The following is a 27,664-nucleotide window of genomic DNA, read 5'->3' on the forward strand; positions in this document are numbered from 1 at the left end:
AATTCAGTTGATTATAAGGTAGCTAATGCCTGAAATTAAAAAGGTATTTGTTCAGTTAAACTCGATCAAACACAAACATTGCAAAAATTAAAAATAACGCTAATTATTTTCCAACTATGTAAATGCATGCCCGTCACCTCGTTATCCCTTGATATTTATACCTATAACATTATTTTTCCCCTCCTTTGCAACCGAAAGAGTTGACGAAATTCAAGGCCGAAGCATCGTTTCATGTTTCCAATACGAGTCATTTTTCAAAGCACTGAGGCAGCTAAGTCAGTTTCTTCTCGATTTTACTTGAATTCTCGAGTTTTACGGGGTTTGGCGTATTTGTGATTTACACATGTGATATGTCAGTGAAAGCAACTCTCAGTTTTCTGTACTTCAAAAGTCGAGGTGCAATTTGGGAAAGGGAAAAACATCCAGTTGGGGTTTTTAGGAGAGCAACAATTTGATTTGTGTTTATGAAGTTCAATATACTGTTTATTTCCCCTGAAAGAGGAAACGTAATAATCAGGGCGGAGAGAAGTTTTCCTTTAGGAGCGACGAGCACTCTTTATTTCATTAATTCATAGGGGAGCCCGTCTACAGAAAATGGTCACGACGTAACTACTAAGAACTTCGAGTCTTTTGCAGTTTAACCACGAGCACGTTTGAAATACCATGTAACATTGAATTCATTTTCTAAGGAACTAATGGTCCATCAAAAATCAATAGAAATGTATGATTGTGATAAATGTTAAAGAAGCGTTAACTGTTTCTCATTTTAGAATTTTCCTGCACGGTTAATCTTTTAGCGCTGTTTTGCGCCATGCACTCGTTGCATTTTCAAGTCATTCAAGAGACTAATCAGTCGCACCTTCTGTAAACACTGATTAATTTAAAATGTAGTCGGCAAAGCTCCATTGAAGTGATTAAAGCAGCAATAACTTCCGCTCTAATAACTGCTTGGATCTCAATCAACGCAAGACCTTCGCAGATGTTTACAGCAGTCTGAGAAGTTGTCAAAACATGTAAAGTGTTATTGATGTTGCAACACATAGCCGGGGACAATACCGGCAGAGAATTTGGAAAACAACTCAACCTTTCAGGTATTTAAATTTGAATAGTCTCTCACATGGCAAAAGGAAACAATAACTTTGCTGGTATCATTGTTATAATAAATTATTTGTTATCAACTTGCTCATCGAGGAAACTCCTAACCGAAAATCAAGGAGAGGAAATAGCTTTAATAACAACAACACGCAAATATGTGGCAAATTTGGATGGTTCTCATGATCAACAAATAATTTGTGTTTTCATTCTTATAATATAATTTTCTTCCTTTTTTGGCTGACAGACTTGAAGGAATTCAAGGCCGAATCACTATTTCATATTTCCAATGTGAGTCAGTTTCAACTTACTGCGGTAAGGCCGCGCTACAGTCGAATTTAATTCAGACGAATTTAATTCAGAGTCCCACAAGCAATTAAATTCGATGATAGCGCGACGTTTAGTAATGTCAAATATGGTACAAGATGCCTTAATCTACAAACTACCAATGCCTTTACTTATTTTTGATGCGATATGACTGATCTGATGTTTCCAGGTAAGGTTACTGTCAATAAGTACACCTAAATATTTCACATAGTCTTTACGCTCCAGGCAAATGAAATGTTTTCTGTTATTATCATATATTTTTAGATTTACTTTGTAATTAAGTCGTTTCTGGCTGGGATGGAAGATGACAAATTGGTTTTCTTCACATTTAAAGAGAGTTTATTTGAGGCTAGCCAATCATAAACATTCATTAGTTCTACATTCACCACTGTTTCAAGAGATTGAAGGTTTCTGTCGGCAAATAGCAGATTTGTATCGTCAGCGAACAAATAAAATGCTAATTTATCTGAAGCATTGTAAATGTCATTGATATATAAATAAGAAACAGCAGGGTTTTTTCTTTTTGGGATATGTAGGATCCTATTTGTGTGGTTTGGACCCTTCCAGACAAGTACGATGAAAACCAGTCATTAAATAGTGATTGCGGAGTTTATGTAACAGGATCGAGTGGTCAACCGTGTCGAATGATTTTGCAGATCAATAAATATTCCACATGAGTACATACCCAGGTCCATGTTAGCCTGGAGTTTGCTGACTATATCGAGGATCGCATGCTCAGTGGAGCATCGCTTACGAAAACCGTATTGTGACTTGTAAAATATGTCATGCTTGTTCAAAAATACTTTCACTGAATCGATTGCTCATAATCTTTTCAAAAATTCTGTTAAATATTGAGAGGAGCGATATAGGACGATAGTTACAAGGATCAGTTTCATCTCCATCTTCGAACACGGGAACAATTTTGGCATGTTTTAGTCTCAGTGGGAAGCGACCATTCTGAACAGAGACATTTATTAGTGTCGTAAGGGGTTTGGCAATTATGTCACGCGAGCACTTCAGTATACAACTTGGGCAAGAGTACAATCCATGTGCTTTACCTGAAGGTGCCAACATTATTTCAAGCTCAGCTTCAGAAAAAAGGACTGGTTCAAATAAAAAAGAATCACTATAGGCTATCGTCGGCAGAAAATCTGAAAAATGTTTATTACCGGGTGGTATTTTTGAAGAAAGTTTTTTCCCAATAGATGCAAAATGGGAGTTTAGTATATTAGTATGTTCATAAGGGTTATGAGATAGTCCTCGATTTTCCGAGCTCTTTAATATATTTATTGCTTTCCTATTTTTCTTTTTATTATTAAGAAGATTGTTAATGCCTTCCCGAGTTTTTTTTCATATCTTTAATGTTTACTTGAAAAAATTTTTGATAAGTAGTTTTTTACTCAGACGCGTAAGTGTCAGAATTTTATTTCGGTAGTATTTGTGTTGATCTTCATTTCCTAATGATAGAAGTTTATTTTTTATTCAGATAGATTTCCTTATAACAAAAGGATCTACTGAGCAGAATTATGACTCTACCATCGAGGCTTAAATTTTCTTACACTTCCCAGCTGTGGTCTGGCGTCGTTAGAGACGTTGGACCCATGCAGACTTTCGCGAAATTCTTGCCAAAAAGGTTTATCGATTCTTTGATCGACGTTTTTCTTGGATTTGTCAGTTGTCCTGAGTGCGTATGACTATTACTAAGCCCCGATTCATCATCAGTTCTAAGTCGTCGTTGTTCACTTTACTAACATTTCCGGCTCTATGTTATAAAATGCGCTCAGGTTTTTTCCACCCCCGAAAACCAGTAGGCTGTATTTTTAAAGGATTAAACAAAATATTGATCAAATAAAGCTAAACAACATGTCGGAAACATGTCTAAGAACAGAGACTGATATTGACAGACACAGGAAGTCATTCATATACACGGGAAGTAATATTTTTTTCTTTTTCTTGGGAAATTTTGTTGCTTTTTATTTTTTCCCTTCATGTAGAATCTCGCCGAGTTTCATGTGAAAAGAGATAGGAAATGCCGATTAAATTAATTACAAGCTAGCTAATGCCTGGAGTTAAAAAGGTATTAGTTCCATTAAACTCGATCAAAACACAAACATTGCTAATTAAAAATATCGCTAATTATTTCCAACTATGTAAATGCATGCCTGTCACCTCGTTTCCCTTGATATTTATACTTATAACATTATTTTTTCCTCTCCTTTGCAACCGAAAGAGTTGACGAAATTCAAAGCTGAAGCACCGTTTCCTGTTTCGAGTACGAGTCAGTTTTCAAAGCACTAAGTCAGGTAAGTCAGTTTCGTCTCGATTTTACTTGAAATCCCGAATTTTTTGGGGTACGGCGTATTTGTGACCTAGACATGTGGTATGTCCGTGAAAGAACTCTCACTTTTTTTAAAGGATTAAACAAAATATTGATCAAATAAAGCTAAACAACATGTCTGAAACATGTCTAAGAACAGAGACTGATATTGACAGACACAGGAAGTCATTCATATACACGGGAAGTAATATTTTTTTCTTTTTCTTGGGAAATTTTGTTACTTTTTATTTTTTCCCTTCATGTAGAATCTCGCCGAGTTTCATGTGAAAAGAGATAGGAAATGCCGATTAAATTAATTACAAGCTAGCTAATGCCTGGAGTTAAAAAGGAATTAGTTCCATTAAACTCGATCAAAACACAAACATTGCTAATTAAAAATATCGCTAATTATTTCCAACTATGTAAATGCATGCCTGTCACCTCGTTTCCCTTGATATTTATACTTATAACATTATTTTTTCCTCTCCTTTGCAACCGAAAGAGTTGACGAAATTCAAGGCTGAAGCACCGTTTCCTGTTTCGAGTACGAGTCAGTTTTCAAAGCACTAAGTCAGGTAAGTCAGTTTCTTCTCGATTTTACTTGAAATCCCAAATTTTTTGGGGTACGGCGTATTTGTGACCTACACATGTGATATGTCCGTGAAAGAACTCTCACTTTCCTGTACTTCAAGTGTCGAGCTGCAGTTTGGGAGAGGGAAAAACATCCAGTTGGGTTTTTAGGGGAGCAACAATTTGCTTTGTGTTTACGAAGATCAATATACTGTTTATTTCCCCTGAAAAAGGAAATGTAATAATCAGGGCGGAGACAGAGAGAGGTACTCCACTGGGAGCGACGAGCATTCTTTATTTCATTAATTCATTGGGGGGGGAGGGGGGTGGGACCCGCCTAAGGAAAAGGGCCACGATGAAGCTACCAAGAGTATTTCGAGTTTAACCAGGAGCACGTTTGGAATACCGTATGACAAACTGCGATCTGCTCGCATTGAATTAATTTTCTAAAGAACTAATAGTCCATCAAAAATTAATATAAATTTGTGATTGTGATAAATGTTAAAGAAGAGTTAACTATTGCTCATTTTAGAATTTTTTTAGACCTATTTTGCGCCATGCACTGGCTGCACTTTCAAGTTATTCCAGTCTTTTTAAACAGCTATTGACTAAATTGACAAATCGCACGTTCTGTAAACACTGATGAATTAATGTCGTTGGCAAAGCTCCATTGAAGTGATTAAAACAGCAATAACTTCCGCTCTAATAACCGCTTGGATCTCTTACAACACCATCAACAGAACTTACTTAAGACCTCCGCAGATGTTTATAGCCGTCTGAGCAGTCGTCGAAACATGTGAGTAAGTGATGTTACAGCTCCATATCCGAGGACAAAACCGGCGGAGAATTTGGAAAATAACTCAATCTCTCAGGTGTTTAAATTTGAATAGTCTCTTATATGGCAAAAGGAAACTATAACCTTGTTGCTATCATTGTTATAATATTTATTTGTTATCAACTTGCTCATCGAGCAAACTCCTAACCGAAAGTCAGGGAGAGGAAACAGCTTTAATTACAACAACACGCGAATATTTGGCAAATTTGGATGGTTCTCGAAAAATAATTTGTGTTTTCATTCCTATAATAAATTTTCTTCCTTTTTCGGCTGACAGACTTGAAGGAATTCAAGGCCGAATCACTGTTTCATATTTCCAGTGTGAGTCAGTTTCAACTAACTGAGGTGAGTCAGTTTCATTTCGATTTCATTATGGATTCCGAAACGTAGTTTATGTGCCTTTTTTGCCTTTTTGTGACCTAGTAACGTGTTACATCTGTGAATGAAACCTTCAGTTTTCTACCCTAAGTATCAGGGAATGATTTGGGGATGGAGGAAAAACCTATGTTAAAGTTTTATATTTAGTTATTTAATGACGGACATACAGTCGTTTTGTGTTTTAAAGTTGAACACTGCACGGTTTCTGTTTCATTTGACAAACTTCCCCGATAAATACTGAAGCACTTTTACGAACTTTGTTTCGCAATGCGCTAATATTTGGTGGAATTGTGGAATATTTGGTTGTCTTGCGTGCACAGATCTGGGCGTGGGCCTCATTTCAAATCCTCTTTACAGTGTTTACTTAATGCTCCCAGAGCACTCAAAGGGTTGCTACTTCTCTCAATTACTTTTTCTTACTATTGGAACGATATTCTGTGCGGTTTCTTTGTTAACAATGACTGCAATGAGTGTGGACAGACTTCTTGCACTGTTGCTAGGGCTAAGATACAGACAGGTTGTAACTGTGAGGCGAGTAAAGGCTCTTGTTGTTACTCTTTGGGTCTCAATTTTCGTAGTTTTGTGGGCATTGAGTGTGCAATGGCGTTGTTATGCATAATGATCTCTACTTTATGCTACACCAAAATTTATCGCATACTTCGCCTTTCTCGAGCGAAAGTGCAAGAACAACCGAATGGGGAAGTAAATCAACTGAATAAAGTGAGATACCAAAAGACAGTGTCCACAGCGCTGTGGATACAAATGGTATTACTGGCTTGCTATCTCCCTTTTAGTTTTATTGGTGTTTTTCATTCTATCAGTGAAGTCACTGACACAGTCCTTAACTTCGCTTGGCATTTATCGTTGCTTCTGTTGTTGTCTAACTCGACTCTTAACCCATTCCTGTATTGTTGGAGGATGAGAGAGATAGGACGAGCTGTGAAGCACAAAATAAGACAGTTTTGTTTTCTTAATGAGGAAACTTAGAAGCATCGTGACATCAACAAGATGTGATGCCTGTCCAATGCACGTAATGTGGCGTCCAACTGTTCACTATGAGGTCACTCGGACCACTTTAAGTAGACTGACTTATCATGCCTTTAGTTCTGTACGTAATAGCTACCGGGATGTATTCAAACAAAGGATAGATTTGATTGCAGAGCCTCGAAGAGTTGTATTTAATCGAATAGAAGTAAAAAAATGTTTATCTCATTGGTCGAGCGGTACAAAAGTAAACCCGGCGTCAGTTGGTAATAAAGCCTGAACTATGCTAATTTAATAATTTGGATATATCAACAAAGTTGAAATGGTAAATTGGCCACCGTAATGATTACAAAAGCTGACGTTTCGAGCGTTAGCCCTTCGTCGGAGCGAATAGAGGAATTGTGGGTTGTGTGTGCTTTTAAAGGCAGAAAATGGAGCTACTTTATTGGTGGGTGCATGGCAACGAGAAAAACATAAATAAATTAGTGGAATGAAAAGCGTTCATTGATCCCTGTGGGATTTAGACTGCCGGTTTGAAAGATGAGCTTTTGTTCAAGATTTTTACGGCTTTCCGTGCCACCTAAGTGCAAGGAAAGACCGCAGATTGCCATATGTTGCTTAGAATGATTAGGTAAATTAAAATGTCTAGCGACTGGTTTCGATGTGTCCTTGTCATTCCTTTCCACATCTCGAAGGTGTTCTCGGAATCGGTCACCTAGTCTTCTGCCTGTTTCGCCGATGTATATCTTTTTGCAATAAGTGCAAGTTATGCAATAGATTACATTAGCGAAGGTGCACGTGAAGTGATCGGTGATCTTAATGGATCGTTTAGGTCCCGATATTTTATCAGTGTTGTGAATGAAAGGACACGTTTTGCATCGTGCACGAGCACATTTAAAAGTGCCTGGTTGCTCATTAGTCTGAAAAGAACTTCTTGTAGGTGATTATAATCAGCTGAGACGAAGTTACTCCATGGCAAAATCTCATTTTCGTTATTCAAAAATACTCCACCTCAGGGATCTCCTCTAGATGAAAAAACGCAATGGCACTTTGAACTCTATAAGAGATATCATCAACTAAAAATGCTAGAGCTACAAAAGTACAGCAACAAATGAGCCATATCACAGCTGTTTAACTTGGTTTTATTTCAACCTGGTAATCAAAGTCGTGAACAACTATAAAATCACCTGACGTACAATGCTGTTTTAAAACACCTTTTATGCCGGTGTCTCCTTTATAAGTTTTCGGAAGGACTTTCAGAATATCCAATCACCAAGTAACAGCACTGGGAAGCACCTTGATAAAGAGTAGTGACTACATCTTGTCTTCATTTCATACAGTAGGCATTATATCGTGCAAGAAGATTAACGACTACTAATAATTGCTTTTTTGAAATAACGATCAAGAGCTCAGGATGTGGGCTATAACCCGAAAGTATATCTAAAGTTGCAACAAAAAGGTCCACAAGATCTTTCTCAAACAGCGGAGAAAGACACGCCTACTTAAATAATTCCTCAAAATCTGTCGAAATTAACCTTGCACCGTTTTAAAAAGGCACCTATAAGTGTCTGAACTTTTTCCATTCAAATCAACAAATGGCCATATCTGCCCCCACCCCCTCCCCTAAGGGAGCATCACAAATTTGGAAGAAAATGACGATTCAATTATGAATATCAAACATCTCTTATAAGACAGGCTCCATATTTGGTTCCCTGGCAAGAGATAACTAGTCAACAATTTGTTCTGCTGGTCTCTAATTTCATACCGAATAATTGAAAAAGATCAGTCTTGACAACTCCCATTCAACTGATAGCAAACGAGGATTTTTGATGAGTTTTGTTTTGTTTTCTTCGTCGCCTACTCAACCTGCGTGTTTAACAGATACAGAAGTTACCCACTGCTTATTTTTCACCTGTTTTTGAACCGGAGATTAAAGATTAATGATGAGGTAAAGGTAATGGATATTCACAACATTTTGCTTGACCGCTGTAAAAGGAAGTGAATCATCCTGCCCAGTATTTTATCAGGGATAGGAAACAGTTGGGATCTTAATTTGGATCTTCGTTTCACTGCTTTGAATTGCTCCAAGTGCTAGTGGAGTTGTAAATTCTCCTTTGTTTTGGAGTTTTCTCAAAACAAAAAAGGCTAAGAATGTGAAATTAAACAAAATTTTTCCAAGAATATTTGAGGTTCTAACACACCTTGGTACGTAAGGTGATTAAAAAAGGAAGCATTTGCAGTTAAAGATAGGTACGTATTTAAAGGACTTTCGAAATAGTGCATTAGATTCTAATGTGCTGACCTTGTAGGCACCAGTCTTATAAAAGTGTACAGCTACACACTTATACTATTAATTGAAAATACCAGCCAATTCGTTTATGGGGTTATTCGATTGCACAAAAGAATCTATATTTGAGAAAATTTCAAAAGTTACACTCGCATTTTGTTAAAAGAAGAAGAAAGTTAAATATCAAAACTACTAGGAACAGGAAATTGCTAACGAAAATGAACAAGGAGGAGGAAACAGGAAAATGAAAGTAGAGAGGTACACTCCACAAACAGCACACTCTCTTTCTGTAATAGTTAAGATTCGAAAGAGTCACCTGCCTATTCAAACATTTTTCTGAAGTGTGCTCATGGTGTTGACGCCGCTATTTTAAAACCAACTCAGAAAAGCAATAAATATGCTGAAAGACTATTAAACAGAAATCGATTTCTTCAACAGGAAAAAGTGCGACGCAAAAGCAGCCAAAGCTTCTTGAACCCCGCTCACTGGAACTCCCAAGAGAAACGAAAAAATGGTGCGAGCAAGAAAGGAAGCGCGAACTATCGAGTTATCGGGATGGGCGTTGAATTTTCAGCCTGAGTTATCCTGCTCATAATCATTAAGAATCTTAAAACTTCCAATATCTAATTGTTAATTCTCCCATCTAGCTGCTGCACATTTCCTTATAAATTAGTAGGGAATTTGGTGCAAGATTAAGATAACTACGAATGGTAAAAGAAATCAACTGAACAAAGCGATATACATAAAGACAGTTTCCACAGCACCGTGGGTACAAATGGTGTTACTCGCTTGTTATCTTCCATATGGTTTAGTTGCTTTTATTTCTATCAGTGGAGAGGACACACCTTTCCTTAACTTCGCTTGGGCTCTGAAATTATCTCCGTTGTTGTCAAACTCGACTCCAAACCCATTCCTGTATTCTTGGAAGACAAGAGAAACGAGACGAGCCGTGAGGTAAAGAATAAAACAGTTTCTACGCTGGGAAGTCATCCTTATTTATACCTTCCATCACAACGCGGTCAACGATCTCGATATCATCTTTTGTTACAATATATCACACAAATGGATGCGGTTTTAGATTAATTCAAATTGATTCCTCTCAAAATAGTTTTACGTTTGACACAGGAAAAAATTATAAAAGTTGGAATGAGGAGGAGAAAAACGGGAAACAAAGATAATACAATGAAGAATAGCGAAGAGGAAGAGGAAGAAGGAGTGAACGGAATTGCAAAAGGAAAGGAAGCCGGTAAAGTAAATATAAGATAAATCTAGAAATGTAACTGGCGAGACACAGACTGTTTAATTGAGTTCTAGATACGCCGAAGTAAGAGTTAAAGCACTTAGGAAGGAAGAGGAAAACAAAAACACAAAAGGTAAACAGGTAAGTGATACGGAACAAGTAAGGAGGAACAAAAAACCTGAAAAACTCTTTACCGAAAATGAGGGAGAAAACACAGCCTTAATGATACAACTACACGCGAATATTTGCAATTTTATTTGTTGTATGATCCTTAAATAATCAGGGAAGAAGTTGTTTTCAGTTCCTCTCTTTTGAATATTACATTAAAAAAACCTTTAAATTGAAGAAGAAAATGACTGAAAGTTTTGCACCTGTCGTGATACGCGCACCGCTTGCATCCTTTAACTCTTTCTGACGTGTGGCACTCACCGATAGTGCGGACCCTAAGCAAACCACGTCACGATGACGACGGCAAAGATAACGCGGCAAAACAAAGGATCCACTGAACAGAATTATGACTCTGCCATTGAGGCTTATATTCTCATACATTTCCCGGCCGTGGTCTGGTGTCGTTGGAGACGTTAGACTTATCCAGACATTCGCGAAATTCTTTCTAAAAAGATTTATTAACGTTTTTCTTGGATTTGTCAGTTGACCTGAGTGCGTCAGGTTCTTACTAAGCCACCGAACACTGTATATATTGTCTCGATTTATCATCATCAATTTCAAGTCGTTTGTTTCACTTTACTAACATTTCCGGCTCTATAATATAAAATTCGCTCAGGTTTTTGTGACCTGCGAAGACCAATCTGCTATATTTTTTATAAGATTGAACAAAATACTGATCAAAGCTTAAACAACATGTCTGAAAAATGTCTGAGAACACGGATATTAACACACACAGGAAGCTATGAATCTATTTATGTACACGGGAAATAATGTTTTTTCTTTTTCCAAGGATATTTTGTTTTTTTATAAGTTTTTCCCTTCATGCAACAAAACATTCCCTCTGAAGAATCTCGCCGAGTTTCATGTGAAAGGAGATAGGAAATACCGATTAAATTAATTATAAGCTAGCTAATGCCTGAAGTTAATAAGGTATTTGTTCCATTAAACCCGATCAAAAAAGAAACAATATAAACTTACAACATTATTTTCTCTCTCCTTTGCAACCGACAGAGTTGACGAAGTTCAAGGCCGAAGCACCGTTTCTTGTTTCCAATACGAGTCATTTTTCAAAGTACTGAGGCAGCTAAGTCAGTTTCTTCCCGAAAATACTGGAATTTCCTAATTTTTTGAGGTATGGCGTATTTGTGATCTACACATGTGATACGTCTGTGAAAGCAACTCAGTTTTCTGTACTTCAAGCGGCGCGGCGTAATTTGGGAAAGGGAAAAGCATCCAGCAGTGGGTTTTTAGGAGAGCAAAAATTTGCTTTGTGTTTATGAAGAAAATGGCCACGATGAAGTTATATACCAAGAGCATTTCGAGTCTTTTGCAGTTTAACACGAGTACGTATGGAATACCGTCTAAGAAACTACTGCTCGCATTAATTTATTTTCTAGAGAACTAATGGTCAATTAAAAATCAGTAGAAATTTGTGATTGTGATAAATGTTAAAGAAACGTTAACTTTGGCTTATTTTCCTACTCGGTTGATTTTTAGAGCTGTTTTGCGCCTTGCACTCGCTGTACTTTCAAATTATTCCAATCTGTTTAAACTGTTAATGACCAAAGTTACTATTGAATGAGAGTGCAAGTAACCGGATCGCCATGGGGTAAACATTGCAGCCGGCCAGAAAGAAATGTATGGCGAAAGGCAGTTTCGATATTCAAAAGAAACGATTTTTGAGATAGATCAAAGTTTTTTCACCGCATTTTTATCATAAAAGGATTAACAATCTAACTCTCTACCAAAAACGAGGGAGAGGAAACAGTTTTAATAACACAACAACACGCGAATATTTGACAAATTTGGCATACTATCTTAAAATAAGAGAATAGAATAGGCTTAAAGTTGTCTTCAGTTCTTTTTATAAAAAAAGTTTTTATGCATGTATAAAAACATACACGTAGAAAAGGAAACTAACTGAAAGTTTTGCACCTGTCCTAATGTGCACATCATTTACATCCGGTAGCTCTTTCTAACGTGTGACGCTCACTGATAGTACGGACCACAAAGGCAAAGGCAAAGAGCACACAACGAAACAAATAATCCTCTGAGCAGAATAATGGCTCCGCCAGTGCAGCATTCATTTTCATGTATTTCCCGGCCGTTCTCTGCAAAGCCCAACCCAGCTCACAAATGTTATGCTGAAATTAGGTCGGGTGTCATTACAGACTTTAACTCATCCAGACACTTGCGACATTCTTGACAAAAATATTTATTTATCTTTTAATCGACATTTTTTTCATGGATTCGTTGATCCAATTACGTAAGCTCCTTACTAAGCCACATCACATTGCTTAAATTGTCTTTATTTAATAGTTCCAAGTTGTTTGTTGAAATTTACTCATATTTTCGGCTCTAGATTAGAAACTTCGTTTAGGTTTTTTTTTTTTTTTTTACCGGGAAGACCAACATGTCATATTTTTCAAGGATTAAACAAAATAATTATCAAAACATAATATCTCCTACTGATGGCAAACTTTAATAAAAGCTAAAACATGGCTAAGAGCATGGAATATTAACGAACACAGGAAGTCATCTTCTTATATACACGGGAAATAAATATTTTTTTCTTTCTCTAGGGGAAATTTGGTTACAGAGACGCAATTTGGGAATACGAAAAAACTCAACCTGAAGTGCTATATTTAGTTATCAAGAGAGCATCAATTTGCTTTGTGTTTGTAAAGCTCAGTATGCTGTTTTTTTTTTACTTGGAAAGGAACGTGATAAGCATTAAAGCACCTGCTCTGACATACGTAAGACCGGAGTACTATTGCGAACAAGCCTTCACGTTCGAAAAAAGAGACTCCACCGACTGATTATTTCTCTGGTTATTTCTCGACGAGGACAAGACAAAGGTGGTTCTCAAAATATAATTTGTGTTTTCATTCCTATAATATAATTTTCTTCCTTTTTCGATTGACAGACTTGACGTAATTCAAGGCCGAATCACTGTTCCATAACTGCAGTGGGGTTCAGTTTCAACTATCTGAGGTAATTATTGCAAAAAGATATACATCGGCGAAACGGGCAGAAGACTAGGTGACCGATTCCGAGAACACCTTCGAGACGTGGAAAGGAATGACAAGGACACATCTAAACCAGTCGCTAGACATTTTAATTTACCTAATCATTCTAAGCAACATATGGCAATCTGCGGTCTTTCCTTGCACTTAGGTGGCACGGAAAGCCGTAAAAATCTTGAACAAAAGCTCATCTTTCAAACCTGCAGTCTCAATCCCACAGGGATCAATGAACGCTTTTCATTCCACTAATTTATTCATGTTTTTCTCGTTGCCATGCACCCACCAATAACGTAGCTCCATTTTCTGCCTTTAAAAGCACACACAACCCACAATTCCTCTATTCGCTCCGACGAAGGGCTAACGCTCGAAACGTCAGCTTTTGTAATCATTACGGTGGCCAATTTACCATTTCAACTTTTGTTGATATATCCAAATTATTTCGTTACTCCCACCGACGCAGCCCCAAACAGTTTCTTTCGAAACTATCAGCCTTTATTTATCTGAGGTAAGTCAGTTTCATTTCGATTTCATTATGGATTCTGAAACGTGGTTTATGTGTTGTTTGCCTTTTTGTGACCTACTAACGTGTCACATTTGTGAATGAAACCTTCAGTTTTCTACCCTAAGTATCATGGCACAATTTGGGGATGGAAAAAAAAAAAGCCTATGTTAGAGTTTTATATTTAGTTATTTAGCGACATACAGTCGTTTTGTGTTTTAAAGTTGAACACGGTTTGTGTTTCATTTTGACAAACTTCCCCGATAAATACTGAGGCACTTTTACGAACTCCGTTACACAATACGCTAATATTTGGCGGAATTAAGTGAAAGTATAAAATTAATCCTTAGATTCGCAGCGGGCGGAAAAGAGACTTATTACTCTTCTGCGCCATTTTCACAAGTTCGGCTGAGTTTTGCTCCATAGATCTTGCCGCTTTCATGCACATTATTGGGTAATTCATCCATCGCAAATCACATCTCCTCCCAACAACCCAATGCAATCGTTTCATGTTGTTCGTTAGTAGCATTTTGAAATCAGTGGTAAAACAGTTTCTAGTGAGGTCTCCGACCTCTCTCCGACTCATATCATCATCGTCCTTAGTAATATGTAGATTAGCAAAAGCTGAAAGGCTTGTTTTTAATTCGTTCTTAAAAATTTCTTAAATAAATGACTTTTACAGTGATTTAAGGCCTCACTATAAGCTGTTGTACTATAAAAAGCAGATTATCAATATTTTGGAATATTTACCATCATATCCAGTCGTTAATTAGTAAATAAACCCCTTCGGGCGGCTGGTATGTCGGCTGATAATGTCCGCGGCTGAGAGATTGTCCAAAAATGAATATTTGGCCGAGAAGCGAAGCTTCGAGCGCAAACATGAAATTTGAGGACAATCTCTCACCCAAGGACATTATCAGCCGACATACCAGCAAGCCAGAACGGGGTTTTTTTTATTTTATAACCCTCCCATTAAATTTCACGTCGCAATTAAACTGCGCGTAAACACAGTAAAAAAGCCAGTGGTGATCTGATGGCGAATGCGCGTGATTGACGCAAGCAGGCAAAAAAAAAAAAACCAGTTTGGTTTCCTTCCATGTAAATAGGAGAACGGAAAAGTTGAAACTCTTGTGTTGACTGTGTTTCTTTTTCATGGAAAAAATCGGAGGACAAATATCGATGTGGACGGAGTTGTTGCGTGATAACTGTCCTGTGATTTTGCACCACGTGACGTAAAGTAACCAATAAAATCGCGCCAAAATTAATGGGTGGGTTATAATTCATAACATGATCTAATGGATTAAGAGATAACCTTTTTCATCTCAGAAGAGACGGATATATTTTAAAGTGGCTACTGCATCAACCCCAACAGTCTTACTACAGATTGGATTGCGAATAAAGAAAAAGGCTGGATGAAATTATGGCTAATTTGAATGAGGATGGAAATAATGTGACATCAGGCCCAGAGATATTTTGCACCTCAGGTCTCGGAGCAGCTCAGAGGATATTTATTTCAGCCATTAATCTTCCCCTATCCATAGCCGCAATTATAGGAAATTTTCTGATCATCGTTGCTCTCCGCAAGGTGTCGCGTGTTCATCCGCCATCGAAACTATTGCTCGGTTGTCTTGCTTGTACAGATTTGGGCGTTGGTCTCCTTGTACAACCTCTCTACATCGTTTACTTCATGTCTCCGGAGCATTCAAAGGGTTGTTACTACTCTAGAGTACTTTTTATTAGTATTAGTTGGATACTCTGTGGAGTATCTTTGTCAACAATGACTGCAATAAGTGTAGACAGACTTCTTGCTCTGTTGCTGGGGCTAACATACAGACAGGTTGTAACTGTGAGGCGAGTGATGGCCCTTGTTGCTACTTTTTGGGTCCTTTACATTCCCTTAGCCCCTGTATCATTTTATAGATTATATAGTTCATATATTATTAGTTTTCAGTACACTACTGTGGACATTCGTATAACTATGGGTATTATATATGCGATGATTTTGTTATGCATATTGATCTCTACTTTCTGCTACACTACTATTTATCGCACACTTCGCCTTTCTCAAGCCCAAGTGCAAGGCCAAGGTGACCAAGCACAAAAGAATGAAGGAGGAAATCAACTGAACAAAGCGAGATACAGAAAAACAGTGTCCACAGCACTGTGGGTACAAATGACATTACTGACTTGTTATCTTCCGGACAGTTTACTTGGTGGCTTTATTTCTATCAGTGAAATAAAAACGCCACTACTTTACTTCGCCTGGAGTCTAACCGGATCTCTTCTGTTCTTCAACTCGACTCTAAACCCACTCCTCTATTGTTGGAGGATGAGAGAAATAAAACGAGCTGTGAAGCACACAATAAGACAGTTTTGTTATTTCCCTAATGAGGAAACTTAGAAGCATTGTGACTTGAACAAGATGCGATGCAAGACCACTGCACGTAAAGTGGTGTCGAACTGTCTACTGTGAGGTCACTCTGACCATGCATTTTGAGTAGACTGACTTATCATAGGTTTAATTCTGTACATAATAGCTACCGGGATGTATTCAAACGAAGGATAGATTTGAATGTGGAGCTTCGGGCGAGTTGTATTTAAAAGAATAGAAGTAAAAGAATGTTTATATCCTCGATCGAGCGGTACAAAAGTAAACCTGGTGTCATTTGGGAACGAAGGAGGCTAATTAAGTTAGATTAGCCTCTGTTCAGTCTTGTAGGAGACTATAATCAGCTGAAACAAAGTTATTCCATGGCAAAGTCTCATTTTCGTTATTCAAAAATACTCCACCTCAGGGAATTTAATGCTCTTTAGATGAAAAAACGCAATAGCACTTCCATCGATACAAGAGATATCATCAACTAAAAATGCTAGAGCTACAAAAGCACGGCAATAAATGAATCATATCACAGAATCAGAGAATTGCAAATCAGAAGTGGTGAGTTGAAATATCACAGTATCTACACAGCAACATGGAAACTTTTACAATCCTGAAGTATTCACTCATAACTGTTGGGCATTACAATCGAAGATTAAGCTTTTAAAAATAATTAACTGTATAGTTGCATAGCTTGAGGGCAACTGTATTGAGGGCCGCCCAAACAAAGGAAATTATTAATGTAAATTTACACGTAAAACTGTCCTTTTCTTAGCGATTAACTACATTGTTTACACAGTCAAAGGTATCATAAGATACCCTCTGTTTGCATTATTGTGAATTATTTCAAAATAAAGAACATAAATATCAGACTTGAAAAAAAAAAGCTTAGTTCATGATGAGTTAAATTCTATAGATATTTTCCTTACCCTTGCTAGTAGCAGTTATAAAATCCAGTCTGCAATGCATCGAGAAAGAGACAGTGCGAAAAATATTGTCTCCCTCCAGGCAACTTTTCAACGACTTTGCGGCTTATGTTCCACAACTTTGTATGAGAAAAAAACTCGGGATTGACTGGAGTTACCCACGGCGAATTACTTGATGCATTTTAAAAAGTCTCAATGTTTTGATAATAATCATAGTTAAAATCGTTGTATGTGTAAAACCACGAAGAGATCTTCCCTGCTAATTTTCCTGAGGTGACAAGGCCATAGTACCCACGAACAACTTCTGACGGGAAGAGATTGTCCAGAACAAAAATGTGTCTTTCCCTCTCGAGTACCCTCGTGATAGTTTTGGTTTTGTTTGACTTGAGGAATATGACCATAGCAAGAGAAAGTAACCGAAAAGTACTTTATAATTCATTTCGTTTTGAAACTTGGTCTCTTAATGGAGAAAGAGAGCTTCCTTCGTTTCCTTTGTGGAAGAAGCTAATCTTTCTGGAAACATTCAGAAGTCAACAAGCATCTGGCTGAACTTAGAGGGTAGGCTGGGAACGAAAAAAGTACTGACATCCACCCACGTGATCTTTCAGGTCTTGCTGTAGCTAGAATTTTCAGCGGCACCTGGCGAGATTTCCTACGTGAACATTTAAATTACTCATCAAGATTATTACTCAGGCTTTCCAAAAGAAACGCCCGGGTTGAAGTTCCAGCTTCTCCCTTTTTTCGTTCAGTTGCAAATTGCAGGCAAGTATTTAACACGCATGCACGAGAATCGAAGAAAATGAATAAGAAAAACGGGAGCGACTAACACTAGAACTCAAGGAAAATAAACAAACTAAAATAAGTCTAAATAGAATGATAATTGATGAATATGAAAGAAAAAAGGTACAGCAATAAATATGCTAAAAGACTATTAAACAAAAGTGTTCGGAAGCGAAATGGAAAATCCAAACAGTCACTTTATTACCAACACGGAAAACTGTAGACTCACGGTAAATGACAACGACCTTGAAACAAATCACCTATCGATCAACTAAAGAACTTTTAAAGAGGCTAGATATAGTTTCTTTGGCGCACGCAGACTGGGTTCTAATTTAAAAGTTGCAAAAAAAAAAACAAAAAAAACACAAACAAACAAACATGGCCGCCGCGCTTTGGCCAGAATCATTTTTTCATCTGCCGAGTAGACTATGTTTTATGCCTCTAGGTAGGCTGCCTACACTTTCTTCTAACTTTATTAGTAGTGTGTTGTTCAAAAACGGAAAGCTCTAACACTCTCAAGTGACCAAAATCCGGCCGTAAACACGATCGCAATCGTCGGAGCTATTTTCCCATATCGTGGCTGGTTTCCGGAACACTAAATAGGTACTACCTACATGTAATATGAGCAGCTACACTTCTCGTGTAAACAAGTCACTGTCAAAACTGTGAATGGTGAGAGAACTTTGCTCAAAGAGAATGTTCCAGTACACTCCTGAGCGAATGTCTTCAATCTTTTAACACTTTCCTTTCCAGCAGTACGCATTGTCACACCGTTTTAATTGGCCATAATTCTTCTGTGTTCGACACTCCTACGATTTGCTGGAAATTCAAATAAAGAAACCTTATCGTCGAAGAAAGTGTTTTTCGCCGATAGCCTTACATCCAAGCACTCGCGAAAGGTGGAAACGCTCCTCTCAATCCTGACGGATATGGTTGGCGAAATGGTGCAAAATTCAGGAACGTTGTATACATTCACATTCACCAACATATTGATCCACATTCACGATTTATGTTTTCATTCACGAACAAAAATCGTCCACATTCAAGATCGCTAAATAATTAAAATTCATTCACATTCAGGAACACTCCATTCAACATTGTTATTTTCATTCAACGGTGTCAATTTCATTCAACAGTTTTCATATTCATTCAGCAACTTCTGCGCAGCAACAGTTGCGCATTACGTCAATAGGCGCCGTCTTTTGGTGGCAAATGTACTGCAAAACATTATGGCGAGCGGGTCGAACGAGGATATCGAAGAAACCATAAGAAGATGCGTTCGTGACGAAATGCGTAATTTTCAAGATGGACGAAGCGGAGTACAGAGTCTACTTAATCGAACAAGATCACTGATTCGAACAGCAACATATTCTACCGCAAGGGAGATGGAAGGTAACTCAACGCTTCGGGCTGAGAACTCAGCTAGCCGGCGTACATCTAAAAGGGAAGCGCTTAGTTCGTCCAAGAAAAAAGGGAACAGCAAGTAAGCCTACTGCAATTTCAAAAAGTGTTTATTTGATTGAAGACGAGCAAGATTGTGACAGCGACCAGACTGAAGTTACTTTCCGTGAGAGCAAGGTTGTTTTGAGGGGAGAGTTCGATCTCATCCCTGGCCACACTGAAGACCAGATTAGAAATGAACTTGTTGGTGTTTTCAAGACTAAATTCCCCTTCATTGGAGAGTCAGACTTTGATTTCATAAAAAGGGAAAGAAGCACTATCATTCGACCAGCAGTTAAAACCGGCTATCAGTGGGATTTCCCTCATGTGAAAAATTTTTGTGGCCAGGGTAGACTGTATGTACAGCTAAAACTGCCAAGTTACGAGATAATGGAAAGGGTTAATTCAGATGACGATACTGACCTGACCATTTCCCCATATGCGACACGAGAGCCATCGGCATTGACTGAGTTACAAGTACATGAATCAAACATCACACCAGGACCCTTACACTCAAGCACAATCAGAACACAACCTTCCCAAGCAACCTCAAGGAGCACATCAGGACCCTCACACTCAAGCACAATCAGAACACAACCTTCCCAAGCAACCTCAAGGAGCACATCAGGACCCTCACACTCAAGCACAAACAGCACACCAGGACCTTCATGTCCAAGCAGCTTTCCCAGCTCTCAGCTTGCGGAACTGAAGAACATTTTTCCATCTATGCCGGAAAATAAACTGCTCTCTGCCCTCCAAATGTACGAAACTGTTGCTGAGTCAGCAGCCGCACTGACTGACAACATGGATGGCCAGTGCTTCCCATCTACAGAAAGAAAGCCACTGTGTTTATCTGACATACTGAGTAAATTAAGGAATGAAATGAATAACGGAAGTGAGAAACTTAAGGTAGATGAGGATGACATTGTTTCAGATGTTCTTCACTACTACAAAGAGTCAGAATTTAACCCCAGGAAACGTGTACCTATCTCTTTAAATGTTAGGGTTGCCATTGACACTGGAGGTATTTTGCGGCAAGTCTTTTCTGATGTGTTTTCAGCACTTGCAGAGAACAAGGATGGACTCCACTTGTTTAAGGGAGCAGCAAAGAGGAAAGTACCAGTGTTCACCAATATGCATGTTTTAACTGGAATTTTTGAAGTCCTTGGAAAGATAATTGCACACAGCATAATCCAGAATGGTCCAGGCTTCCCTTGCTTAGCTCCTGTCATATATTCCTATATTTCATCAGGAGATCTTGAATGCGTATTGTTGAAAGCATCGTGTAAGCATCTAGTTCGATCTCGTTGAACCCTAAGGCCGACTGAGCGAAGGTGCCCAGAAACCAAAGAATATCCAACTAATGTCCCATGATCTCTCATGAAACGCTCCACGATGTCCAACTGCTCATCAGAAATTGTCGAATATCCCGTCACATCCTGCAGTCCATATTCTTGAACACGACGTCGCAGCGTCCATCGTGACACAAGAAGCATTTCTGCGATTTTGGTCCATATGAATCCTGACGAACGCAGTTGGAGAAGCACATCTTCCGATATCGAATACTTGGGTCGACCTACTTTACCAGACTTTACAGTCTGTGTGGCATCCAAAGAGTACATTGCAAGCTCCGTGCAAGACGATGACTGCTCTCTTAACCAATGTCCGTGTAAAAGGCACACATCTCTAAATATTTCATTTACAACAGCTGGATTTCTTTTAAGAAACGGCAAGATTTGTTGAAGGGAAAGTATAAGGGCTTCCAGCCTGATCTGGGTAGTTTCTCTTAAATCAATATTGCTCGTACCCCACAGACGTTCACATTCATCCAAAAGATCACATGCTGCTGAAAAGAGTTGTTCCCAGGTCAAGAGATAGGTTGAAACACTCTCCGCCCTTTCGTCCGCCATCTTCATCAATCCAAATACCGTGGGCTCGGGGAGCCATGCTAATCGTGCGACGTAATGCGCAACTGTTGCTGCGCAAAAGTTGCTGAATGAATATGAAAACTTTTGAATGAAATTGACATCGTTGAATGAAAACATTGTTGAATAGAGTGTTCCTGAATGTGAATGAATTTTAATGTGCATGTATTTAGCGATCTTGAATCTGGACGATTTTTGTTCGTGAATGTGAATCAATATGTCGGTGAATGTGAATGTATAAAACGTTCCTGAATTTGCACCATTTCGTCAACCATAGACGGAAAACCATGCAAAAGCAATCTCACTTCTGTGTATCAAGCTGTTTTTTATGAAGATTTCAACGCACACGATGCTTTCAAAGATGTACGTGCCTTCCGCTGTGTCCTCTTTCAATCCCCGTTGCAGCTAACAAGCGCTGACATTGTAAACAACAGCAATGTGAAATCCGCCTCCTTTGCTTTCGAAGACATGGAATTTCTTGACGGACGCCACGAACGCATGTAAACTTTCAAAGACAAGCTCTATTCACAGGGCGATAACGGGCTCCTCGTCAAAGAAAACCTCATTCAGAAAGTTGCAGAAAGCGGTCTGTGTTACGATGACTTAAAAGATCTCTACAACAACGGTGGGAAGGAAGCAGTGGTCTCCATTCTTAGAAAATCGCCAATCACATCGCGTCGATCAGCTCCAAGAGGAACAAAACATCCCGACACTTTGCTCAAAAGAATCCAGCACTTTGAAGGCAAATAGAGCAGCAGCCATTTCCAGGCGCAATCCACCCAGAAGGTAAACCTCTCTTAGCAAAATAAAGCTCTTTAGAAGAGTGCGAAGGACGTTCGGCGAACAAGATGTCCAAAACCTCGTGGCGTCCGTGGCAAGTGTCGTGGCGTGACACAAATGTTGCGGATGCGCAATTGCCCATCTTGACGAGTCGAAATTTTCGGAAATTTGAAACTTTAGACTTACGTATTTCCGTTTCCGCTCGGTGAATTATTTTTACTTTTTGCACGTTAACTTTGAACAGCTCTGTGCGTGTTTTACAAAAATTCGAAAAAATTCTGTGAGAGGGAAAAAAAGTTAACGATGAATTCTAAAAAAGGCCTCCTTTCCTTAAACTTTCTGACAGAATTTTTTTAAACTTAACAGTCAAGTAGACCAAGACAGTCAAAGCCCGCATGCTAAATCTAAAATAAATTCACCGTCCAGTTTTTAAGAAAATAAAAGTCGTCTAATTTTAGACCCAGCATTGCAGCCCAGCAACGTTGCCATGGCAACGAATTTTTCAATATATTCATAACAAACTGAATCTTCGATAATATTTTTATTTCAGGGGAAAATGTGATCGCGATTCGTTAAAGCTAAGCTTCGTAATTTTAGATTAAATATCTTACATCAGAAAAGTGAAAAACTATATCCAGCCTCCTTAACTCTTCTCTAAAAAATCGCACACGTCAAAATTAAAAAGGTCCGCGTGATTTGCTTACGATATTATTAACCTACGTAATCTCAAAGCACGCGCACGCGAGTCGCGCGCGCACAAGTTCGTTAACTTCTTCGTAACAAACAGAAATCGCCGCTAACTGGAACTCCCAAGAGAAACGAACTTGATGCGAGAAAGAAAGGAAGCGCGAACCATCGAGTTACTAGGATGGGCGTTGAATTTTCAGTTATCCTGTTCGTCATCATTAACCTTTAAACTTCCAAGATCTAATTGTTAATTCTTCCATCTAGCTGCTACACATCTCCTTGTAAACTAGTTACGGGAATTTGGTGCTAGATCAAGGTAATTATGAATGGAAAAGAAAATCAACTGAGCAAAGCGAGATACAAAAGGACAGTTTCCACAACACTGTTATCTTTCATATGGCGTCACTGTTATCTTTCATATGGTTTAGTTGCTTTTATTTCTATCGGTGGAAAGAACACACCGTTCCTTAACTTCGCTTGGGCTCTGACAATACAATACTTTATTTCAGAACAACATGCAAATACATAGTTATTAAGAAAAAGGAAACCCAGAGGTTGGCCCTATATCGAGGGTCTCCTATTTATGTAAAAAATCTTACAGAACTAGTTAATAAAAATGTAAAAAAGTCAAATAAGAAACAGCTAAATATCAATTATAAAATGGCGATTCAATAAATGTTCATACGTTTCTTCAATTTTGATTTAAACTCACAAACGTTAGGGCTGTCACAAAAATTAAATACATTAATAGGAAGATTATTCCAGGGTTTGATAATTCTGACAAAGAAAGAATTTATTGTAGCAGTTCAGTTTTGCGAGTTTGAGTTGTAGTTTATATGGGTGGTTAGATCTCGACTTAGTGTTTTTACAAAGTTCAAAATAGTCGCTGAAATTCAATCCATTTAGATTGAATACAGTTTTATAACATTCCTCTAAGGAAAGGAAATCTCTCCTTTGTACTAAAGAGTTCCATTTAAGAATTTTACACCTCTCCGTATACGCCATCTCTTGTCTTCTTTGGCCTAAAGCAATTCACGAGGCTCCTCTTTGTATCTTCTCAATTTCATCGATTTCTTTGATGAGGTGTGGTGACCACACCGGGCAGGCGTATTCCAAGATTGGACGAACCAAGGTTTTGTCTAAGTTTGAAAAAATATCTTTGTTTTTACCGCCTACTGTGCGTTTAAGTAAGCCAAGAACCTTATTTGCTTTATGAACTATTTGTTCAACATGTTTTGACCATTTCAGATCACTAGTCATAATAACTCCAAGATCTTTGTAATGAGATACATTCCTCAACACTGTACTCGATTTATTGTACCGTGTGGACTTTTTGTCTTTGTTATGTGTAATTCTCATGACTTCACATTTGGTAGAATTAAATTTCATCTGCCAACGATCCGCCCATAGGTCGAGGGTGGTCAGATCTATCTGTAAAGCAATAGAATCATCGATAATATTTATCTGTCGGTAGATTTTGGTATCGTCGGCAAATAATTTGGCAGTAGACGTGATGATGCTAGGTATTTCGTTCACATAAATAAGGAACATAACCGGTCCCAGTACTGAGCCTTGAGGGACACCAGATGTAACTGGTGACCAATCCGAGTACGATCCACGTACCATAACTCTTTGTTTTCGATTGGTTAAGAAGTTCTTGAACCACAGGTGCAGCTGCCCGTCTATCCCGTACCTATTGAGTTTTAAAAGTAGGCGCTCATGAGGGACACTGTCGAACGCTTTTGACAGGTCCAGAAATATTACATCAGACACTTTGGACGAATTTCTTGTTAAGCACCAGTCATTATAACAGCTTAAAAGTTGTGACACTGTCGATCGGCCTTCCAGGTATCCAAATTGGCTTGGGTTTAGTAGTTGGCTCCGTCCAAAATGAGACAACTCTCGATTTCACAATCTTCTCCGCCGTTTTACTGATGATAGATGTTAGCGAGACCTGGCGATAGTTTTCCTTTTTATATTTTGGTCTCTTTTTATAGACTGGAATAACGTGTGCAATTTTCCAGTCGTTGGGTAGTGAGCCAGATTGGAACGACTTGTTAAATAAGTTATAAAGTGACGAAGATAGTTCCAATGCACATTCTTTAAGGATACGAGGCAATGATTTATCAGGACCTGGGGACTTGTGTATGTTTAGGTTTTTCAGATGTTTCTCCACTTCGCTAGGTGTACATAATACAATGCACAACTTTTCATTGAGAACATGATCAAATTCCGGAAGAGACTTTTGTTCTTGTGTAAATACTGATGCAAAATATGCGTTCATATGTTGTGCAATCTCCTGATCCCCAGTAATTTCTACACTTCCATCTTTTAGGAACAATAGGTCGTTAGTTCCTTTTCTTATTGAACGCATGTAGTTCCAAAAAGGCTTGGAATTATTCTCTACCTGCAATTTATCTGCGAGTGCCTCAAGATGTCTCCATTTGGCTGAGTTGCATTTCTTTTTCAAAGAATTATTCAAAGTACGATAGGCAACCCAGTGATTTTCATTGTTGGATTTTTTTGCTTTTTTGTAAAGGTGTTTCTTTTTCCTGCACAATTTAATTAAATCCTTCGTAATCCATGGAGCGATGTTTTTTCTTCTATGCCGGTACTTGGGAATACTTTCGTTTACCGCTGCAAAATAAAGATCTTTCCATGCTTCCCAGTTAGCATTTATGTCCTGTTGTTCTATTGTAAAGTACCAGGGTGAATAACTGAACAAAGATCTTAGATGATTCCAGTCTGCCTTGTTGAATGCATAATTTTCTTTAGTTGAGATCCGTTGTTGGTAGGGGCGAGTGTTTACGATGAATGTTATTGAATTATGATCGGAGAATGGTTCACCGACTTCCAAGTTATTTATCAGGTCGATGTTAGTGGTTAGTACTAGGTCTAATATGTTGTTCTCACGAGTAGGCTCGTCAACCATTTGATACAAGAAATGGTCTTGAACTATTTCAGACAGGAGGTAGTGATGCTCAGATGATTTAGTAGGATGGTTCGTAGACCAATCAAACTCGCTTAGGATAAAATCTCCAGTAATGAGAAGATCTGTGGCTGTAATCGAAGAAAGGTATGACCGAAGGTCTTCCAGAGGCTTCAAGTCACTATTTGGCGGCCTGTAAAATGTTCCAATCGTTAATTTCTTCTCTCAGTCCGTGATTATATCAACAAATAGTAACTCAGAAGGTAGATCTTAGTGTTCTTGTATTGAGGAGATTATGCCTTTCTTCGTCGCGATCAAAACACCACCGCCATGTCTAGCTCCATTGCCGGCGCGGTCTTTCCGGTAGACAGTATAATCGCTACCGATAACTTCCTCACTTGAAATCGAACAGTCTAAATGCGTCTCAGCTAGAACAACGATATCTGCTTGACTATTAGCCAGTTGCAATTGTAATTTGGAAACTTTGTTGACAATGCTCCTGACGTTTGTGTAGAATACCTTCAACTTCGAAGTGTGATTCTGTCTTCGAGGTCGTGTCGTGCATTTAGGTACGTCACCGGGATTTATTTCAACATCACCACTGTGTAGGATCCTGAAAACGGCTGGGTTAAAAGCACAGGAGGCATTTGAATAGTATTTAAAACGCCTCGAGAGGAACTTTGAACGCTGGAGGCTCCTAAATTTTCGAAAGTTACCACGTGTAACGACAGCGGTAGCACCAACGTCTAGATTTGCACTGAAAAATATTCGTGGCCAAGAAACGATCTTTCCTGACTGTGCACGATGGTAATAATGGTCGAAGAGGCCATTGTGCGGAGGCAAATTGCCCAAAGAGGACAAGAATATCGCCAAGAAAGCTGTAGTCACGAGAGCACAACCTTCCGCTATAATTTATTCACGCGTCTGACACTATCTCTGTTGTTGTAGAACTCGACTCTAAACCCATTCCTGTATTCTTGGAAGATAAGAGAAATGAGACGAGCCGTGAAGTAAAGGATAAAACAATTTTTTGTTTTCCTAATGACGAAAACTGAAAGAATCGCAACTTTACCATAACGTTATGTCAGTCCGCTGCGCGAACCTGCAGAGGCCCGTTTCTCGAAAGTCCCGGTAACTTAACGGGCCCGGAGCCATCTTTTAAAATAAAAATTTAAAAGATGGGAAAGCAGGTTATGACATCCAAACCAGTCCTTTTTGTTTCTTTAGCTGATAGTTTTATTGTATCATTTTCAAAACTTTTGAAATTCCCATCTTGAATGAAAACAGAACAGCTTTACGGGCCCGTTAAGTTAGCGGGACTTTCGAGAAACGGGCCCCAGCAGGAGTTAAATTTACATATAGCTTACGGCAAGAGATTATAAACTTAGGTTATAGACCCATGATAATTTTTTAAAGTCTATTTTAAATTTCTCGCCACGCTGAGAAGTCTCTCTTATTTATACCTCCCATCATAACGCGGTGAACGACTCCATATCAACTAATACCGCCATATCATCTAATAACGATCTAATAACGCAGTTCAAAATATATGAACTTCATATATTTCATTATATCTGATTTATCACTTTCACGGGTTTATTACGAATCAACTTAACGGCCTGCTCCCAGTTGGCTTGTTAGCTCAATTGGTAGAGCGCTGCACTAGTATCTCAGAGGTCAGTGGTTCGAATCCCGTACAGGCCTGATTTTTTTCAGGTCTGATTTTCGCTATTGCTTAAATAGCGCTATCTACTGCGAGGATCGTGCATCACACGTATCCATATCATCTGTCGTTACTATCACGTAAATGGCTGCGGTTTAAGATTAATTCAAATTGATTCCTCTCAAAATATTTTTAAGTTTGACACAGGAAAAAAACGATAAAAGTTGGGGATGGGGAGGAGAAAAACGGGAAACAAAGATTAGACGATAAAGAATAGCGAAGAGTTACAGAGGGAAGGAAAGAACGAGTGAATGGAATTGCAAAAGGAAAGGACGGGTAAAAGTAAATATAAGATAAATCTAGAAATGTAAAGCGAGACACAGACTGTAGAAAGTGAGTTTTAGATACGCCTAAGTAAGAGTAAAGGCACTTAG

At 38.5% G+C, this 27,664-nt stretch overlaps 2 protein-coding genes, 1 long non-coding RNA gene and 1 pseudogene across 4 annotated transcripts; 3 read left to right on the top strand and 1 right to left on the bottom strand.

Annotated features, from left to right (window-relative positions):
• On the top strand, positions 1-2,824 carry LOC148725318 (uncharacterized). The gene is made up of 2 exons (XR_015991280.1): positions 1-1,091; positions 1,340-2,824. It is a non-coding gene; the product is annotated as an uncharacterized LOC148725318 (long non-coding RNA).
• A 970-nt stretch (positions 2,825-3,794) lies between these two features.
• LOC148725319 (adenosine receptor A2a-like) lies at positions 3,795-6,506 on the top strand (annotated as a pseudogene).
• Positions 4,189-16,986, top strand: LOC111329195 (adenosine receptor A1). Of its 2 annotated transcripts, XM_022933816.2 has the most exons (4): positions 4,189-4,311; positions 5,047-5,178; positions 5,419-5,486; positions 15,050-16,986. In XM_022933816.2, exon 4 carries the CDS (start codon positions 15,144-15,146, stop codon positions 16,122-16,124), a length of 981 nt encoding a protein of 326 aa, XP_022789551.2. In that variant the 5' UTR covers positions 4,189-4,311; positions 5,047-5,178; positions 5,419-5,486; positions 15,050-15,143; the 3' UTR covers positions 16,125-16,986. The 2 variants fall into 2 exon arrangements, with proteins under 2 accessions (XP_022789551.2, XP_022789554.2); XM_022933819.2 differs by lacking the exon at positions 4,189-4,311 and having other exon boundaries at positions 4,800-5,178.
• A 7,456-nt stretch (positions 16,987-24,442) lies between these two features.
• LOC148725320 (uncharacterized) lies at positions 24,443-25,570 on the bottom strand. Its single transcript, XM_088731475.1, has one exon. The coding sequence runs from the start codon at positions 25,568-25,570 to the stop codon at positions 24,443-24,445; it is 1,128 nt and encodes a 375-aa protein (XP_088587601.1).
• Positions 25,571-27,664: the final 2,094 nt, after the last annotated feature.

This window comes from Stylophora pistillata, chromosome 8 (genome assembly GCF_964205215.1).
Source record: "Stylophora pistillata chromosome 8, jaStyPist1.2, whole genome shotgun sequence".
Taxonomy (NCBI): Eukaryota; Metazoa; Cnidaria; class Anthozoa; order Scleractinia; family Pocilloporidae; genus Stylophora; species Stylophora pistillata.